Here is a 20,095-nt window from a genome sequence, read left to right as displayed (position 1 = left end):
GTTCTGTGTACTTGCATTGGCTATTAATTAGAGTTAAGTTGTGTTAACAGCTGTTAAGTAAACCGGCCTTTCATATAACATCAAATCACATATGGCATCTCTGTTGCTTTTGTGAAGTGCTACACTAATCCATTATAAATTGTTATTAAACAATTATTACAGGAGGAGGATCAGGAATCCAATGTCCTTGCGCCTGCCAGCTCAAAATATGGCTTTTTATTCAGGTGGTTTACTGAAAACTATAGAAAGATAGTTTTCTCTGTCCATTCTCATCCTCTTGAACAGACTTACACTGCTGGTCAAGCTCCTTCCCCATGGAATGTGTTTGTGGGGGGTGGAGGGGAAAAAGAGTGTTATGTTTTAGACACCGTTTACTTTGGACTAAAGCCTGAATTTGTTCAGGAGCCAGAGCGACATTTGAGCAAACTGAAGGTGGTAAAGAGCATGTGTCAAATTTGGGTTGTTTGTTTTTCTGCCTTCTCTTCCCCTGAAGGTGTTGACTCATTGCTGGGTACACTTCCAGTTCTATGGGCACCTGAAGCCTTCAGTTCCTTTCCAAGTCGCCAGCCTCCAGGCATGAGCCTAGACGGCCTATTCGACCCGGGGCAGGACCTTCGAGGGCTAGGACTTTTATCGCCCGGCCCGGATGTCCTGCCCCAGACGTGGAATTGAGCCGCGCGCCCCTCAAAAAGAAGCGGAGCGCTGTGACCAGTGCTCTGCTTCCTTGGAGTCAACGCCACGCGGATGCTCCACATACTACTGACGTGCTACAATGCCCATCCCCTTCAATTAAAGGGGAGGGCCGCTGTGCACTCTGCAGACCCTTTAGTGGTCAGTCACTGGGCTACCAGGGACGTAATCAACCGGACCAGCGATCCGGCACCCAAACTGGAGTGACGGGCTGCATGATGGCAGCCCAGTTGATGAGAGGACCGGCATTGTCGGGCCGATGCAAGAGTCGGCCGACAAAATAAAATGGCAGCCTAGGACGCTAAAGGCCTCCCCTTTAAGGGGATCCCCGGCGACGGATGTCCACCAGCTTCACGCCCTAGGGGGGCAATTTCCTCCGCAGGGCACATAGGGGTCGGTATGCACGGCAATGATGTCATTGCTGGGTGTGCGCCGGCCCAAGGCGCTAATCGCGGGGCGGGGCGCTACCGGCACAGCTCGCCCCCAAACCTCCAAGGCAATTTCCCTGGAGGCAGTAGGCCCAGACTCCAGACCCACAGCAATGTGGCTGCCTCTTAACTGCCCGAGCAAGCCACTCAGTTGTCATCATAGGCGGTTCCTCGTATCAAGAATGACTTGCTTCCACACCAGAAAGGGATGAGTTCACGGGTGTTTCAATGAAGGACCTAATATGCCAGGTCCCGAACTACATCCTGAAGGTAGGAAGATGCCTTTGCGTGGATTTATTTTATATTTTTTTATAAAAACGTGTGGTGGCCGTTGCACACCAGCCACCACACCGGCTTGACAGAGCTAGGTCTTGGTCCAGTGGCAAGGTTTAATCAAGATAACTGGAGACCAGCTCTGCTGCACGGACCTAGTGCACAGTGTGGGCTGACCCGTGCTGCCCCTGGGCCCATGCCTCTTCTGGCCACAAACGCAAGCCTCTCCTGGGCCCCGATCGTGTCGCTCCATGATCACTCGCCGCTCCTGCGCCCCAACCCCGCCACTCCTGCCGTACCTGCCCACGCTCCAATCACTGACCTGGACCTTGACGTCCAATCCAGTTGCCCTCTTCGCTGCCGTCACCCTCGTGCTGTACCTTGCAGTGGTATGCTGCCACGCTACTCCAGGCTGCTGAGTTTTTTTTAAACTCAGTTGTGTAAGATGGGTCACCACCACCTTCTCAAGGGCAATTAGGGATGGGCAATAAATGCTGGACATGCCAGAGACACCACATCCCAGGAATGAATTTTTTTTTAAAAAGAGGAACCAGCAATATGTGGTGGATCTAAAACACTATTTAAAAAGAAAAATGCCACCGTTGACAAACTATCTGGAGGACTTAGCTGTCTTAATTTAATTAAGGATAAAGATCACAATATTCTAGAGCCAAATCTCCACTGGGAGTAGATAACCCCAAGCATTCATGGAAAAACCTGTACATCTATCCCAAATTGCCAGGACTAATTCATTAACATAATTGGTGTAGATGGCCTTCACTTTTAAGGGCACGTCAGAGTATCCTATTCCAGCAGCCAGGAGAAAAGTGGCGCCATGACACACCGAGGGTAGACGAGAGGCACAGAAGGACCAAAGTGGAACAGCATTAACCATTTTAAAGTCCTCCTATTAGGAGCATATGGCCATTTTTGCAGCGATAATAGATCTCCTCGAGGATTGATGATCTTTTCCTAGAGGCCTTTAACAAGCCTACACTCATGCGAGCTCTTAAATGGTGTAAGGTCTATTGTGCCCAATAGCCTTAATGATGGAATTCCCTCATAAGCTTCTAGTACACGGCGGGGCGGGGGGAGGGGAGGGGCGAGGTAGATTGATAGGCTCTCTCCCTCACCCGCCCCCCACCCTCAGACTAGAATTTGGAGCACACCCCAAATTCTGGTTCCAGTGGGCGTTGTACCTGCTTCTCGGTCCTTCCCACTCATTGGAATTTCAAATCCAAATAGTTTTTATTTTTAAAGAGAAGCACGCTTGACTTATCAAATAAACTGCTGGGACACGCAAAAAGATGATGTTTTATAGAATATTGAACAAATTGTTAAAATGAATGATTTAATCACTGAACGTACTACTTGCTGTAATTATATAAGGGGATGGATGGTACTATTTGTTTGCAATTCTTTTATAATAAATAGTTGACTTCTGAATTTCTACCACCAGATGCTGCCAGCACATCTCGAATCATCGGCTGGAGTGTATTTTTTACTCCATCACTGGCAACAAGGTGGTTCAATTACAATGGTCAATCGTACCTGTGCGAATAATATTTGGGCCTTGCCCATGACGAGCACAGATCATGACAATCTTTCTTGACACCAATTATCTGTCAGCCAGCAACGAACACACGAGAGAGCATTAAATGTGCGGGTCATACCAAAGAGCTACCTTGTATTTTAATACAAGTAACTTAGCATGCTCATTATGGGACTGCCCAAATTAGTTTCACATAAGATTCGGCAAATTAAAAAAAAAAACTCAATCTGAAAAAAATAATAGAAAGTTCTGGAAATACACAGCAAGTCAGTCAGCATCTGTAAAATGACACATCATACCACAAATGTGAACCGGTCTGTTTTATTTACGGATGACAACCTGCTGTGCATTTCCATTATTAATCGTTTTTTGTTTCACACAAGATTTTTAGAAGGCAGCCAAGAGATGAGATTTTCACCTTATCAGCTGGTCCTGTATTCGAATTGATGCAGACAAACACATAGCAACTGATTCACCACCCAGACATAGAATCATAGAATGGTTACAGCATGGAAGGCAGCCATTCGGCTCTCTGCAAGAGCACTTTAGCTAATCCCACTCCCCTGCCATTTCCCCGTCGCCCTGCAAATTTCTCCCCTTCAGGTACTTATCCAATTTCCTTTTGAAAGCAGTGATTGAGTCTTCCTCCACCACGCTTTCAGGCAGTGCATTCCAGATCATAACCACTCGCTGTGTGATAAAAGTTTTATCGTATGGTTCTTTTGCTATTTACTTTAAATCTGTGTCCTCTGTTTTCAACCTTTCTGCCAATGGAACAGTTTCTCTATCTACTCTGTCCAGACCCCTCAGGATTTTAAACACGTCCGTCAAATCTCCTCTCAATCTTCTCTGCTCCAAGGAGAACCCCAGCTTCTCCATGTAACTGAAGTCCCTCATTCCTGGAATCATTCTCAGAAATCTTTCCTGCATCCCCTCTAAGGCTTTCACATCTTTCCTAAAAAGTGCAGTGCTTAGAATACTCCAGTTGAGGCTGAACTAGTGTTTTTTTATAACTCTACTCATGATGAAGCCCAGGAGCCCGCAAATTTTTTTTAACCGCTTTTTCAATCTGCTCTGCCACCTTCAACGATTTGTGCACATATACCCCTAGATTTCTCTGTTCATGCACCCCCTTCAGGATTGTAGCCTTTAGTTTATATTTCCTCTCCTTTCTGCCAAAATGTATCACTTCGTACTTTACTGCGTTAACATAAGAACATAAGAATTAGGAACAGGAGTAGGCCATCTAGCCCCTCGAGCCTGCTCCGCCATTCAACAAGATCATGGTTGATCTGGCCGTGGACTCAGCTCCACTTACCCGCCCGCTCCCCGTAACCCTTAATTCCCTTATTGGTTAAAAATCTATCTATCTGTGATTTGAATACATTCAATGAGCTAGCCTCAACTGCTCCTTGGGCAGAGAATTCCACAGATTCACAACCCTCTGGGAGAAGAAATTCCTTCTCAACTCGGTTTTAAATTGGCTCCCCGGTATTTTAAGGCTGTGCCCCCTAGTTCTAGTCTCCCCGACCAGTGGAAACAACCTCTCTGCCTCTATCTTGTCTATCCCTTTCATTATTTTAAATGTTTCTATAAGATCACCCCTCATCCTTCTGAATTACAATGAGTAAAGACCCAGTCTACTCAATCTATCATTATAAGGTAAACCCTCATCTCCGGAATCAGCCTAGTGAATCATCTCTGTACCCCCTCCAAAGCTAGTATATCCTTCCTTAAGTAAGGTGACCAAAACTGCACGCAGTACTCCAGGTGCGGCCTCACCAATACCCTATACAGTTGCAGCAGGACCTCCCTGCTTTTGTACTCCATCCCTCTCGCAATGAAGGCCAACATTCCATTTGCCTTCCTGATTTCCTGCTGCACCTGCAAACTAACTTTTTGGGATTCATGCACAAGGACCCCCAGGACCCTCTGCACCGCAGCATGTTGTAATTTCTCCCCATTCAAATAATATTCCCTTCAACTGTTTTTTTTCCCCCCGCCCCCAAGGTGGATGACCTCACATTTTCCGACATTGTATTCCATCTGCCAAACCTTAGCCCATTCGCTTAACTATCCAAATCTCTTTGCAGCCTCTGTGTCCTCTACACAACCCGCTTTCCCACGAATCTTTGTGTCATCTGCAAATTGTTACACTACACTCTGTCCCCTCTTCCAGGTCATCTAAACAGTTGTGGTCCCAGCACCGATCCCTGTGGCACACCACTAACCACCGATTTCCAACACGAAAAGGACCCATTTATCCCGACTCTCTGCTTTCTGTTAGCCAGCCAATTCTCTATCCATGCTGATACATTTCCTCCGACTCCGCGTACCTTTATCTTCTGCAGTAACCTTTTGTGTGGCACCTTATCGAATGCCTTTTGGAAATCTAAATACACCACATCCATCAGTACACCTCTATCCACCATGCTCGTTATATCCTCAAAGAATTCCAGTAAATTAGTTAAACATGATTTCCCCTTCATGAATCCATGTTGCGTCTGCTTGATTGCACTATTCATAGAAACATAGAAAATAGGTGCAGGAGTAGGCCATTCGGCCCTTCTAGCCTGCACCGCCATTCAATGAGTTCATGGCTGAACATGCAACTTCAGTACTCCATTCCTGCTTTCTCGCCATACCCCTTGATCCCCCGAGTAAGTAAGGACTTCATCTAACTCCTTTTTGAATATATTTAGTGAATTGGCCTCAACAACTTTCTGTGGTAGAGAATTCCACAGGTTTACCACTCTCTGGGTGAAAAAGTTTCTCCTCATCTCGGTCCTAAATGGCTTACCCCTTATCCTTAGACTGTGACCCCTGGTTCTGGACTTCCCAAACATTGGGAACATTCTTCTTGCATCTAACCTGTCTGAACCCGTTTGTTTTAAATGTTTCTATGAGGTCCCCTCTCATTTTTCTGAACTCCAGTGAATACAAGCCCAGTTGATCCAGTCTTTCTTGATAGGTCAGTCCCGCCATCCTGGGAATCAGTCTGGTGAACCTTAGCTGCACTCCCTCAATAGCAAGAATGTCCTTCAAGTTAGGAGACCAAAACTGTACACAATACTCCAGGTGTGGCCTTACCAAGGCCCTGTACAACTGTAGCAACACCTCCCTGTGCTCAATTCCCCTCGCTATGAAGGCCAACATGCCATTTGCTTTCTTAACCGCCTGCTGTACCTGCATGCCAACCTTCAATGACTGATGTACCATGACACCCAGGTCTCGTTGCACCTTCCCTTTTCCTAATCTGTCACCATTCAGATAATAGTCTGTCTCTCTGTTTTTACCACCAAAGTGGATAACCTCACATTTATCCACATTATACTTTATCTGCCATGCATTTGCCCACTCACCTAACCTATCCAAGACACTCTGCAGCTTCATAGCATCCTCCTCGCAGCTCACACTGCCACCTAACTTAGTGTCATCCGCAAATTTGGAGATACTACATTTAATCCCCTCGTCTAAATCATTAATGTACAGTGAAACAGCTGGGGCCCCAGCACAGAACCTTGCAGTACCCCACTAGTCACTGCCTGCCATTCTGAAAAGTACCCATTTACTCCTACTCTTTGCTTCCTGTCTGACAACCAGTTCTCAATCCATGTCAGCACACCACCCCCAATCCCATGTGCTTTAACTTTGCACATTAATCTCTTGTGTGGGACCTTGTTGAAAGCCTTCTGAAAGTCCAAATATACCACATCAACTGGTTCTCCCTTGTCCACTCTACTGGAAACATCCTCAAAAAATTCCAGAAGATTTGTCAAGCATGATTTCCCTTTCACAAATCCATGCTGACTTGGACCCATCATGTCACCTCTTTCCAAATTCCTATCTAGATGTCCCGCTATTTCTTCCTTAATGATAGCTTCAAGCATTTTCCCCACTACAGATGTTAAACTAACCAGCCTATAGTTACCTGCCTTTTGTCTGCCCCCTTTTTTTTTTTTTTTTTAAAACAGAGGCGTTACATTAACTGCTTTCCAATCCGCTGGTACCTCCCCAGAGTCCAGAGAATTTTGGTAGATTATAACCAATGCATCTGCTATAATTTCCACCATCTCTTTTAATACCCTGGGATGCATTTCATCAGGACCAGGGGACTTGTCTATCTTGAGTCCCACTAGCCTGTCCAGCACTACCCCCCAAGTGATCGCGATTATCTCAAGGTCCTCCCTTCCCACATTCCCGTGACCAGCAATTTTTGGCATGGTTTTTGTGTCTTCCACTGTGAAGACCGAAGCAAAATAATTGTTTAAGGTCTCAGCCATTTCCACATTTCCCATTATTAAATCCCCTTTCTCATCTTCTAAGGGACCAACATTTACTTTAGTCACTCTTTTCCGTTTTATATATCGGTAAAAGCTTTTACTATCTGTTTTTATGTTTTGCGCAAGTTTACTTTCGTAATCTATCTTTCTTTCTTAATTACTTTCTTAGTCATTCTTTGCTGTCGCTTAAAATTTTCCCAATCTTCTAGTTTCCCACTAATCTTGGCCACCTTATAGGCATTGGTTTTTAATTTGATACTCTCCTTTATTTCCTTGGTTATCCACGGCTGGTTATCCCTTCTCTTACCACCCTTCTTTTTCACTGGAATATATTTTTGTTGAGCACTATGAAAGAGCTCCTTAAAAGTCCTCCACTGTACTCAATTGTGCCACCGTTTAGTCTGTGTTTCCAGTCTACTTTAGCCAACTCTGCTCTCATCCCACTGTAGTCCCCTTTGTTTAAGCATAGTATGCTCGTTTGAGACACTACTTCCTCACCTTCAATCTGTATTACAAATTCAACCATACTGTGATCACTCTTTCCGAGATGATCTTTTACTAGGAGATCGTTTATTATTCCTGTCTCATTACACAGGACCAGATCTAAGATAGCTTGCTCCCTTGTAGGTTCTGTAACATACTGTTCTAAGAAACAATCCCGTATGCATTCTATGAATTCCTCAAGGCTACCCAGTGCGATTTGATTTGACCAATCGATGTGTAGGTTAAAATCCCCCATGATTACTGCCGTTCCTTTTTCACATGCCTCAATTATTCCCTTGATTATTGTCCGCTCCACCGTGAAGTTATTATTTGGGAATCTATAAACTACGCCCACCAGTGACTTTTTCCTCTTACTCTCTCTAATCTCCACCCACAATGATTCAACATTTTGTTCATTAGAGCCAATATCGTATCTCACAACTGCCCTGATATCATCCTTTATTAACAGAGCTACCCCACCTCCTGTCCCTTCTTGTCTATCTTTCCGAATTGTCAGATACCCCTGTATGTTTAATTCCCAGTCTTGGCCACCCTGCACGCACGTTTCTGTAATGGCCACCAAATCATACCCATCTGTAATGATTTGTGCCGTCAACTCATTTACTTTATTTCGAATGCTGCTTGCGTTTAGGTAGAGTGTTTTAATACTAGTTTTTAAACCATGATTTTTAGTTTTGACCCCTCCTGCAGCCCCTTTATATTCATACATATTTTCCCTTCCTATCACCTTGTGGTTTACACTTACCCCAGTGCTACTCTGCTCTGTTGCCTCCTGCCTTTTGTATTCTTTCTTGGGGTCTTGTTCATCTGAGCTCTCACCCACTCTAACTAGCTCAGAGCCCTCTCCTGGGTTCCGAATACTCCTTGCATTGAGGCACCGAGCTTTCATGCTTGCCTTTTTATCACACTTTGACCCTTTAGAATTTTGCTGTACAGTGGCACTTTTTGTTTTTTGCCTTGGGTTTCTCTGCCCTCCACTTTTACTCATCCCTTTTCTGTCTTTTGCTTCTGTCTCCATTTTGTTTCCCTCTGTCTCCCTGCATTGGTTCCCATCCCCCTGCCATATTAGTTTAACTCCTCCCCAACAGCACAAGCAAACACTCCCCCTCGGACATTGGTTCCGGTCCTGCCCAGGTGCAGACCGTCCTGTTTGTACTAGTCCCACCTCCCCCAGAACCGGTTCCAATGCCCCAGGAATTTGAATCCCTCCCTGCTGCACCACTGCTCAAGCCACGTATTCATCTGAGCTATCCTGCGATTCCTACTCTGACTAGCTCGTGGCACTGGTAGCAATCCCAAGATTACTACTTTTGAGGTCCTACGTTTTAATTTAGCTTCTAGCTCCTTAAATGCGTCTCGTAGGACCTCATCCCTTTTTTTTTTTTATAACCTATATCGTTGGTACCAATGTGCACTACGACAACTGGCTGTTTACCCTCCCTTTTCAGAATGTCCTGCACCCGCTCCGAGACATCCTTGACCCTTGCACCAGGGAGGCAACATACCATCTCAGTTGCGGCCGCAGAAACGCCCATCTATTCCCCTTACCATTGAATCCCCTATCACTATCGCTCTCCCACTCTTGTTGCTACCCTCCTGTGCAGCAGAGCCAGCCACGGTGCCATGAACTTGGCTGCTGCTGCCCTCCCCTGATGAGTCATCCCCCTCAACAGTACTCAAAGCGGTGTATCTGTTTTGCAGGGGGATGACCGCAGGAGACCCCTGCACTACCTTCCTTGCACTGCTCTTCCTGCTGGTCTTCCATTCCCTATCTGGCTATGGACCCTTCACCTGCGTTAAGACCAACTCGCTACACGTGCTACTCACGTCATTCTCAGCATCGTGGATGCTCCAGAGTAAATCCACCCTCAGCTCCAATTCCGCAAAGTGGACCGTCAGGAACTGGAGGCGGATAACACTTCCCGCACACGTCTGCCTGCGTCCGCCCATTCCACTAACCGATCACTATCCTCCTCACTGTTCACTATACTTTCAAGTTTTGTCTCATCAGCAAATTTAGAAATTGTGCCCTGTACACCCACATCCAAGTCAATAATATATATGAAGAAAAGCAGTGGTCATAGAACCAACCCTTAGGGAACACCACTGTTTATCTTCCCCTAGTCTGAAAAACAACCAACCATTCACCACTACTGTCTGTTTCCTTTCAGTCATTTAGCCAATTTCTTATCCATGCTGCCACTGTGTCTTATTCCATGGGCTTCAACTTTGCTGGCAAGCCTATTATGTGGCATTTTGTCAAACACCTTTTGGAAATCCATGTACACCATCAACCACATTGCCCTAATTAACCCTTTCCATCAAAAAACTCAATCAAGTTGGTTGAACATGATTTGCCTTTAACAAATCCGTGTTGGCTTTCCTTAATTAATCCACACTTGTCCCAGTAACTGGTTAATTTTGACTCCGATTATTGTTTATTACTAATGTTAAACTGACTGGTCTATAGTTTCTGGATTTATCTTTTACACCTTTTTGTGAACAAGGGTGTAACATTTGCAATTCTCCAGTCTTATGGCACCACCCCTGTTTCCAAGGAGGACTGGAAGATTATGGCTAGTACCTCCGCAATTTCTTCCTTCACTTCCCTCAGCCTGCTAGGATGCATCCCATCTGGTCCTGGCGGTTTATCTACTTTAAATAAGCCAGCCTGTCTAGTACCATGTCTATCAATTCTTATCCCATGCAGTATCTCCACTACCTCCTCCTTTACTATGTCTACTGTGGAATTCCCTGCCGCAGAGAGTTGTTGAATATATCCAATGAACTGGCATCAAGAGGGAGTTAGATATGGCCCTTACGGTTAAGGGGATCAAGGTGTATGGAGCGAAAGCAGGAAAGGGGTACTGAAGGAATGATCAGCCATGATCTTATTGAATGGCGGTGCAGGCTCGAAGGGCCGAATGGCCTACTCCTGCACTTATTTTCTATGCTTCTATGTTTCTATGTCTATGGCAGCATCTTCTTCCTTGGTGAAGACAGATGCAAAGTACGCATTTAGTACCTCAGCCATACCCTCTGCCTCCATGCGTAGGTCTCCTTTTTGGTTCTTAGTCAGCCCCACCCCTCCTCTTACTACCCGTTTACTATTTATATGCCTGTAGAAGACTTTTAGATTACTTTTTATGTTAACTGCCATTCTATTCTTATACCCTCTCTTTTCCCCTTTTATTTTCTTTTTCACTTCTCCTCTGAACTTTCTATATTTAGCCCGATTCTCCGATGTATTCTCGACCGGACATCGTTCTTTTTCTGCTTCATCTTACTCTCTTGCACTTTCGTCATCCAGGGAGTTCTAACTTCAGTTGCCCTGCCTTTCCCCCTGAGTGAGAATCTGCTCAAACTATTTCCTCTTTAAAGGCAGCCCATTGCTACATTCCAGTTTTGGCTGCCAATCTTTGATTCCAATTTACACGGGTCAGATCGTTCTCATCCCACTGAAATTTGCCTTCCTCCAATTAAGTATTATTACTCTAGATTGGTCCCTGTCCTTTTCCATAGCTAATCCAAGCCTTATGATACTATGATCATTGTTCCCCAAATGTTCACCTACTGATACTTGCTCCACTTGAGCTACCTCATGCTTCAGAACCAGATCCAGCAATGCCTCCTCCCTCATCGGGCTGGAAACATGTTCGATCAAGAAATTTCTTCTGAACACGTTTCAGAAATTCTTCCCTCTCTCTGCCTTTTACACTATTATCCCAGTCTATATTAGGATAGTTGAAGTCCTGGCACTTCTATTATTTCTCAACTCTAAACAAAGATTCTGTCCTGACCCCTCCAGGACATCCTCTTTCTCCAACATCGCAACATTTTCCTTAACCAATACTGCCACACCACCTCCTATCTTTCCTTCCCCATCTTTCTGAACATCCTACATCAGGAATATTTAATACCCAATCCTGCCCTTTTTTGAGCCAGGTCTCCGTTATTGCCACATCATATTCCCATGTGGCTATTTGCACCTGCAGCTCACCAACATTGTTTGCTATGTTCACATACATACACTGTAAACCTATCTTAGGCCATCCTGTGTTCTCTCTTAGTCTGACCCCACCTTAATATCTTACTATTTCTTGCTTTAGTGCTATCCATCTCTCCCAATCCTTTGTTTCTCCTTTCTAATGCTACATCCTGGTGCCCATCCCATTGCCAACTTAATTTAAACCCTCCTTTAGCTTTAACGACGATGTGAGTGACCATAGCATGATTGAATTTCAAATTCAGATGGCGGGTGAGAAAGTTTGATCTCTAACCAGCGTACTAAGCTTAAATAAAGGAGACTATGAAGGTATGAGAGCAGAGTTAGGTAAAGTGGACTGGGAAAATAGATTAAAGTTGATGAACAGTGGTGTTTAAGAAGATATTTCACAACTCTCAAGAAAAATATATTCCAGTGAGGAGAAAAGGATGCATGAGAAAAGATAGCCATCCGTGGCTAACTAAAGAAATAAAGGATGGTATCCAATTAAAAACAAGGGCGTACAAAGTGGCCAAAACTAGTGGGAGGACAGAAGACTGGGAAGCTTTTAAAAGCCAGCAAAGACAACTAAAAAATGATTAAGAAAGGAAAGATAGACTATGAAAGTCAACTAGCACAAAATAGAAAAACAGATAGCAAGCGTTTCTACAGGTATATAAAAAGGAAAAGAGTGGCTGAAGTAAATGTTGGTCCCTTAAGAGGATGAGACTGGGCAATTAGAAATGGGGAACATGGAGATGGCAGAAACTCTGAACAAGTATTTAGCAGTTTTTATGGTAGAGGACACTAACAATATTCCAACAGCGGATAGTCAAGGGGCTATAGGAGGGGGAGGAACTTAACACAATCACAATCACTAAGGAGGTGGTACTCAGTACGATAATGGGACTAAAGGCAGATAAATCCCCTGGACCTGATGGCTTGCATCCTAGGGTCTTAAGAGGAGTAGCAGCAGGGATTGTGGATGCATTGGTTGTAATTTACCAAAATTCCCTGGATTCTGGAGAGGTCTCAGCAGACTGGAAAACTGCAAGTATAATGCCCTTATTTAAAAAAGGAGGCAGACAAAAATCAGGAAACTTTAGACCAGTTAGCCTAACATCTGTGGTTGGGAAAATGTTGGAGTCCATTATTAAAGAAGCAGTAGCAGGACATTTGGAAAAGCAAAATTCGGTCAGGCAGAGTCAGCATGGATTTATGAAGGGGAATTCATGTTTGACAAATTTGCTGGAATTCTTTGAGGATGTAACGAACAGGATGGATAAAGGGGAACCAGTGGATGTGGTGCATTTGGACTTCCAGAAGGCATTTGACAAGGTGCCACATAAAAGGTTACTGCACAAGATAAAAGTTGGGGGTAATATATTAGCATGGATAAAGGATTGGCTCACTGACAGAACAGAGAATCAGGATAAATGGTTCATTCCCTGTTTGACAACCAGTAACTAGTGGGGTGCCGCAGGGATTGGTGCTGGGACCCCAACTATTTACAATCTATATTAACAACTTGGAAGAAAGGACTGAGTGTAACGTTGCCAAGTTTGCTGACGCTACAAAGATGGGAGGAAAAGCAATGTGTGAGGAGGACACAAAAAATCTGCAAAAGGACATAGACAGGCTAAGTGAGTGGGCAACAATTTGGCAGATGGAGTATAATGTTGGAAAGTGTGAGGTCATGCACTTTGTCAGAAAAAAATCAAAGAGCAAGCTATTATTTAAATGGAGAAAGATTGCAAAGTGCCACAGTACAGCGGGACCTAGGGGTACTTGTGCATGAAACACAAAAGGATAGTATGCAGGTACAGCAAGTGATCAGGAAGGTCAATGGTATCTTTACCTTTATTGCAAAGGGGATGGAGTATAAAGGCAGTGAAGTCTTGCTACAGCTATATAAAAAAGGTATTGGTGAGGCCACACCTGGAATACTGCATGTCGTTTTGGTTTCCATATTTACAAAAGGATATACTTGCTTTCGAGGCAGTTCAGAGAAGGCTCACTAGGTTGATTCTGGGGATGAGAGTTGACTTATGAGGAAAGGTTGAGTACTCATTGGAATTCAGAAGAATGAGAGGTGATCTTATCCAAACGTATAAAGATTATGAGGGGGCTTGACAAGGTGGATGCAGAGAGAATGTTTCCACTGATGGGGAAGACTAGAACTAGAGGGCATGATCTTAGAATAAGGGGCCGCCCATTTAAAAACAGAGATGAGGAGAAATTTCTTTGAGGGTTGTGAATCTGTGAAATTCACTGCCTCAGAGAGAGCTGTGGAGGCTGGGACATTGAATAAATTTAAGACAGAATAGACAGTTTCTTGAGCGATAAGAAGATAAAGGGTTATGGGGAGCGTGCGGGGAAGTGGAGCTGAGTCCATGGTCAGATCAGCCATGATCTTATAAAATGGCGGAGCAGGCTCGAGGGGCCGTATGGCCTACTCCTGTTCCTATTTCTTATCTTATTAGTGAAGCTATTCCACGTTAAACGTCTTTAGACATAAGAAAACAACAGCCAGATCCATTTAGTATGATTAAATTCTGAATTTGCGCTAACCTCAATACAATTTGCAAAATATTTACGGCTAAAAACATACCTGGAAAGCAGGTAGCTAAGTGCTCCATGAGTGCCTCCTGTGTGACGGGTTTCCTTGAAGCATTCATTGCGGAGATGGCCAAGCAAAGAATTTCCCCAAGTGGAATAAACTGCGACTGACTGATGGGGGACATACTGATTGGTGACACATCACCTATGGATCAGATATAGAAATAAACCCAATTAGATTTATTGTATAAAACACAAACCATATTTATTGTTTAAAATACACACAGCTAAGTATCCACAGCTCAAACAAATACTTCATAAAAGGAATCAACATTGGTCAAGCAGTGAAAATATAAACTGAGGCATTTGCATCAAAAAGAATCACACATGGAAAGTAAAGATAAATGTTGGGAAACTGGCACGTAAATCTGATATTAAAACTGGTAAATTAATCCCATATATGCTGCACCTACTTTGTACCCCTCTGCTCTCAACTACACGATAAGAGGTCAATAAAAGCACTGTAACTAAACTAAAACCAGAATAATATTCATATAGAGCAGCAACATTCTAAATTCAGTATCTGTAGTCTGTGCTATAATTTACTTCCTTACAATTGGGAGAAATTTAGAATTCAGCAGAGGAGGACTAAAGGTTTAATTAAGAGGGGGAAAAGAGTACGAGAGGAAGCTTGCAAGGAACATAAAAACTGACTGCAAAAGCTTCTGTAGATATGTGAAGAGGAAAAGATTAGTGAAGACAAATGTAGGTCCCTTGCAGTCGGATTCAGGTGAATTGAAAATGGCAAAGAAACGGCAGACCAATTGAACAAATACTTTGATTCTGTCTTCACGAAGGAAGACACAAATAACCTTCCAGATGTACTAGGGGACCGAGGATCGAGTGAGAAGGAGGAACTGAAGGGTAGCCTTATTAGGCAGGAAATTGTGTTAGGGAAATTGATGGGATTGAAGGCTGATAAATCCCCGGGGCCTGATAGTCTGCATCCCAGTGTATTTAAGGAAGTGGCCCTAGAAATAGTGAATGCATTGATGATCATTTTCCAACAGTCTATCGACTCTGGATCAGTTCCCATGGACTGGAGGGTAGCTAATGTAACACCACTTTTTAAAAAAGGAGGGAGAGAGAAAATGGGTAATTATAGACTGGTTAGCCTGACATCAGTAGTGTCGAAATGTTAGAATCAATCATTAAGGATGAAATAGCAGTGCATTTGGAAAGCAGTGACAGGATCGGTCCAAGTCAGCATGGATTTATGAAAGGGAAATCATGCTCAACGAATCTATAAGGAATTTTTTTTGAGAATGTAATTAGCAGAGTGGACAAGGGAGAACCAGTGGATGTGGTGTATTTGGACTTTCAAAAGGTTTTTGACAAGGTCCCACACAAGAGATTGGTGTGCAAAATCAAAGCACATGGTATTGGGGATAATGTACTGACGTGGATAGAGAACTGGTTGGCAGACAGGAAGCAGAGAGTCGGGATAAACGGGTCCTTTTCGGAATGGCAAGCAGTAACTCGTGGAGTAAATATACATTAATGATTTGGATGAAGGAATTGAGTGTAATATCTCCAAGATTGCAGATGACATTAAACTGGGTGGCGGTGTGAGCTGTGAGGAGAACGCTAAGAGGCTGCAGGGTGACTTGGACAGGTTAGGTGAGTGGGCAAATGCATGGCAGATGCTGTATAATATGGATATTTGAGTGTTTACCTACTTTGCAGGCAAAAACACAAATGCAGATTTCTGAATGGCGGCAGATTAGGAAAAGGGTAGGTGCAGCGGTTCATCAGTCATTGAAAGTTGGCAGGCAGGTACAGCAGGCGGCAAATGGTATGTTGGCCTTCATATATAGGAGATTTGAGTATAGGAGCAGGGAGGTCTTACTGCAGTTGTACAGGGCCTTGGTGAGACCTCACCTGGAATATTGTGTTCAGTTTTGGTCTCCTAATCTGAGGAAGGACGTTCTTGCTATTGAGGGAGTGCAGCGAAAGTTTACCAGACTGATTCCAGGGATGGCTGGACTGATATATGAGGAGAGACTGGATCAACTGGGCCGATATACACTGGAGTTTAGAAGGATGAGAGGAGATCTCATAGAAGCGTATAAGATCCTGACGGGACTGGACAGGTTAGATGCAGGAAGAATGTACCCAATGTTGGGAAAATCCAGAACTAGGGGACACAGTCTTAGGGTACGAGGTAGGCCATTTAGGACTGAGATGAGGAGAAACTTCTTCACTCAGAGTTGTCAACCTGTGGAATTCCCTGCCGCAGAGAGTTGTTGAATATATCCAATGTACTGGCATCAAGAGGAAGTTAGATACGGCCCTTACGGCTAAAGGGATCAAGGGGTATGGAGAGAAAGCAGGAAAGGGGCACAGAGGGAATGATCAGCTATGATCTTATTGAATGGTGGTGCAGGCTCGAAGGGCCGAATGGCCTACTCCTGTTCCTATTTTCTATGTTTCTATGTTTAATTCACATACAACCGCACTTTTAAAATCCCGACTACCGAACCTTTGGCCTTCCATTCACCATGACATTTCTGCAGCTACCGACTTGCTCAACCACACCCTCAGTATCTCTTTCTTTGATGCCCCAGTCCCCATTAAAACCATTACTCTCTCTCACCCTGGCCATTCCCCTTGGTACAGCCCTTGTCTCCGCTGCCTTAAGTCCAAGGGACACAGATTTGAATGGACAGGGCGGACATTTGGTTTAGCCATTCGCCGCCAGATCGGGCTGGACCACATAAAAGACTATCGGGTCCTGCTCTTGTATGCCAAACTTGCTCATCCTGGAAAGCAAAGATAACCCCTGGCTTCTTTTCTCTACTGACCCTCACCTCCAACAAGTGTGAGGAGCTCAAAGACTTCTTTGTCACTACGACTGAGACAATCCGATCAGCTGCCACAGATCGGTAGCTGCAGAAATATCATAGTGATTGGAGGGCCAATGGCTCGGTAGTCAGGATTTTAAAAGTGCGTTTGTAAGTGAATTATAAAAAGGAAGTAAATTATAGCACAGACTACAGATACTGAATTTAGAATATTGCTGTTTTGTATGAATATTATTCTGGTTTTAGTTTAGTTTAGTCCAAGACATTGTTAACGATTCTCTCCCCTCAGGTACTTGTCTCTCTCTATTTCAAATCTGCCGTCATCACCCCACTCCTCAAAAAAACAATCCATGATCCATCCGTCCTTGTAAACTACCGCCCCATCTCCAACCTCCCTTTGCACTCCAAAGTCCTTGAACGTGTTGTTGCCTCCCAAATCCGTGCCCATCTTTCCTGGAACTCCATGTTTGAATCCCTCCAATCAGGTTTCCGCCCCGACCACAGTACCAAAATGGCTCTTAAAGTCACAAATGACATGCTTTGCGACTCTGACAAAGGTAAACTATCCGTCCTTGTCCTTCTCGACCGGTCTCCAGCCTTTGACACCATTTACCACTTCATACTCTTCCAACGCCTCTCCACCATCGTCCAGCTGGGTGAGACTGCACTTGCCTAGTTTCATTCTTATCCAAGTGTAGCCAGAGAATCACCTGCAATGGCTTCTCTTCCTGCTCCCACAGCGTTACCCCTTGTGTCCCCCAAGGATCTATCCTTAACCCCCTCCTATTTCTCATCTACATGCTGCTCCTCGGCGACATCATCCGAAAAAACAGCGTCAGTTTCCACATGGTGCTGAGGTAGAGCACCACATCTCTTGACCCCTCCATGGTCTCTAAATTATCAGACTGCTTGTCTGACATCCAGTACTGGATGAGAAGAAATTTCCTCCAACTAAATATTGGGAAGACCGAAGCCATTGTCTTTGATCCCGCCACAAACACTGTTCCCTAGCCACTAATTCCATCCCTTGCCCTGAATGAGAGGTGATCTTATCGAAACATATAAGATTGAAGGGGATTGGCAAGGTGGATGCAGAGAGGACGTTTCCACTGATGGAGGAGAATAGAACTAGAGGGCATAATCTTAGAATAAAGGGGCCACCCATTTAAAACAGAGATGAGGAGCAGAGATGAGGAGAAATTTCTTCTCTCAGAGGGTTGTGAATCTGTGGAATTCACTGCCTCAGAGAACTGTGAAAGCTGGGACATTGAATAAATTTAAGACAGAAATAGACAGTTTCTTAAATGATAAGGGGATAAAGGGTTATGGGGAGCGGCCGGGGAAGTGGAGCTGAGTCCATCATCAGATCAGCCATGATCTTATTGAATGGCGGAGCAGGCTCGAGAGGCCGTATGGCCTACTCCGGTTTCTATTTCTTATGTTCTTATATAGAAGGACTTGGATTTATATAGTGCCTTTCACGACCACCGGACATCTCAAAGCGCTTTACAGCCAATGAAGTACTTTTATAGAGTGTAGTCACTATTGTAATGTGAGAAACGCAGCAGCCACCTTGTGCACAGCAAACTACCACAAACAGCAATGTGATAATGAGCAAATAATCTGTTTTTGTTACATTGATTGAGGGATAAATATTGGCCAGGACACCGGGGATAACTCCTCTACTCTTCTTCAAAATAGTGCCACGGGATTTTTTACCTCCACCTGAGGGGGCAGACGGGGCCTCGGTTTAACGTCTCATCCGAAAGACAGCACCTCCAACAGTGCAGCGTGCCCTCAAGCACTGTACTGTAGTGTCAGCCTAGATGTATGTACTTATATAAGAAAAACAAAAGTAACAAACTTATTTTTATACAGAAAAATATTGGTGTTGTGATACAAGGGGTCTGTGGAATTTTTATAACATGGGACGGGGGCTGCACTTTCATATTATGAGTACAGCGTATCATAATTTCGTTGGGGGTCCATGATTACTAACGGATTTGAAAGGATGTCCTTCAACCAAAAAGATTCGAGAACCACTGTGCTAACCCAACTGATTTTGGCACAATAGGTCTTAGCAGCCTTTGCTGGGCTGGGGGCAAGAGGAAAAAGAAACATCAGCAAGTGTTCTCACTCCCAATTGCCATCCAGCAACCTCTACTGCAAGCGGGGTGTACGTAGATGCTGGGCAAATGCAGGATCAGACTCAGGCTGAGGTTCAGTTATGATTTCTCTGCAGTTGGATACACTGTTGCTACCACTGAGCAAGTCCACACATGAACATGAACAATGACCAACTTGTGCAAGATACTGGATTGAGGGCTGCCTCTGCTATTGGAGAAGTACTCTAGCATGAATCACGGCCCCACTTTTTAAAAAAGAGAGAGAGAGAGAGAGAGAGAGAGAGAAAACAGGGAATTATAGACCAGTTAGCCTGATATCAGTGTTGGGGAAAATGCTGGAATCAATTATTAAAAGATGTAATAGCAGTGCATTTGGAAAGCAGTGACTGGATCGGTCCAAGTCAGCATGGATTTATGATGGGGAAATCATGCTTGACAAATCTTGTAGAATTTTTTGAGGATGTAACTAGTAGAGTGGACTAGGGAGAACCAGTGGATGTGGTGTATTTGGAATTTCAAAAGGCTTTTGACAAGGTCCCACACAAGAGATTAGTGTGCAAAATTAAAGCACATGGTATTGGGGGTAATGTATTGACGTGGATAGAGAATTGGTTGGCAGATCAGAAGCAGAGTATCGGAATAAATGGGTTCTTTTCAGAATGACTAGTGGGGTGCCGCAGGGTTCAGTGCTAGGACCCCAGCTATTTACAATATACATGAATGATTTAGATGAAGGAATTGAATGTAATATCTCCAAGTTTGCAGATGACACTAAGCTGGGTGGCGGTGTTAGCTGTGAGGAGGATGCTAAAAGGCTGCAGGGTGACTTGG

General features: G+C 44.3%; 1 protein-coding gene across 1 annotated transcript in view; it reads right to left on the bottom strand.

Moving 5' to 3' along the window:
- stox2b (storkhead box 2b) overlaps window positions 1-20,095 on the bottom strand; it is a 100,997-nt gene that overhangs the window by 9,368 nt on the left and 71,534 nt on the right. The window contains exon 2 of the mRNA XM_070878639.1: window positions 14,327-14,479. Coding sequence (XP_070734740.1) covers window positions 14,327-14,459 — 133 coding nt within the window. The 5' untranslated portion in view covers window positions 14,460-14,479. The remainder of the gene's footprint in view (window positions 1-14,326; window positions 14,480-20,095) is intronic.

The sequence above is a fragment of the Pristiophorus japonicus genome, chromosome 1, assembly GCF_044704955.1.
Source record: "Pristiophorus japonicus isolate sPriJap1 chromosome 1, sPriJap1.hap1, whole genome shotgun sequence".
In the NCBI taxonomy this organism is placed as follows: domain Eukaryota; kingdom Metazoa; phylum Chordata; class Chondrichthyes; family Pristiophoridae; genus Pristiophorus; species Pristiophorus japonicus.
The sequence above is the reverse complement of the archived record's forward strand: the minus strand, read 5'-3'. Positions and strand labels throughout refer to the sequence as shown.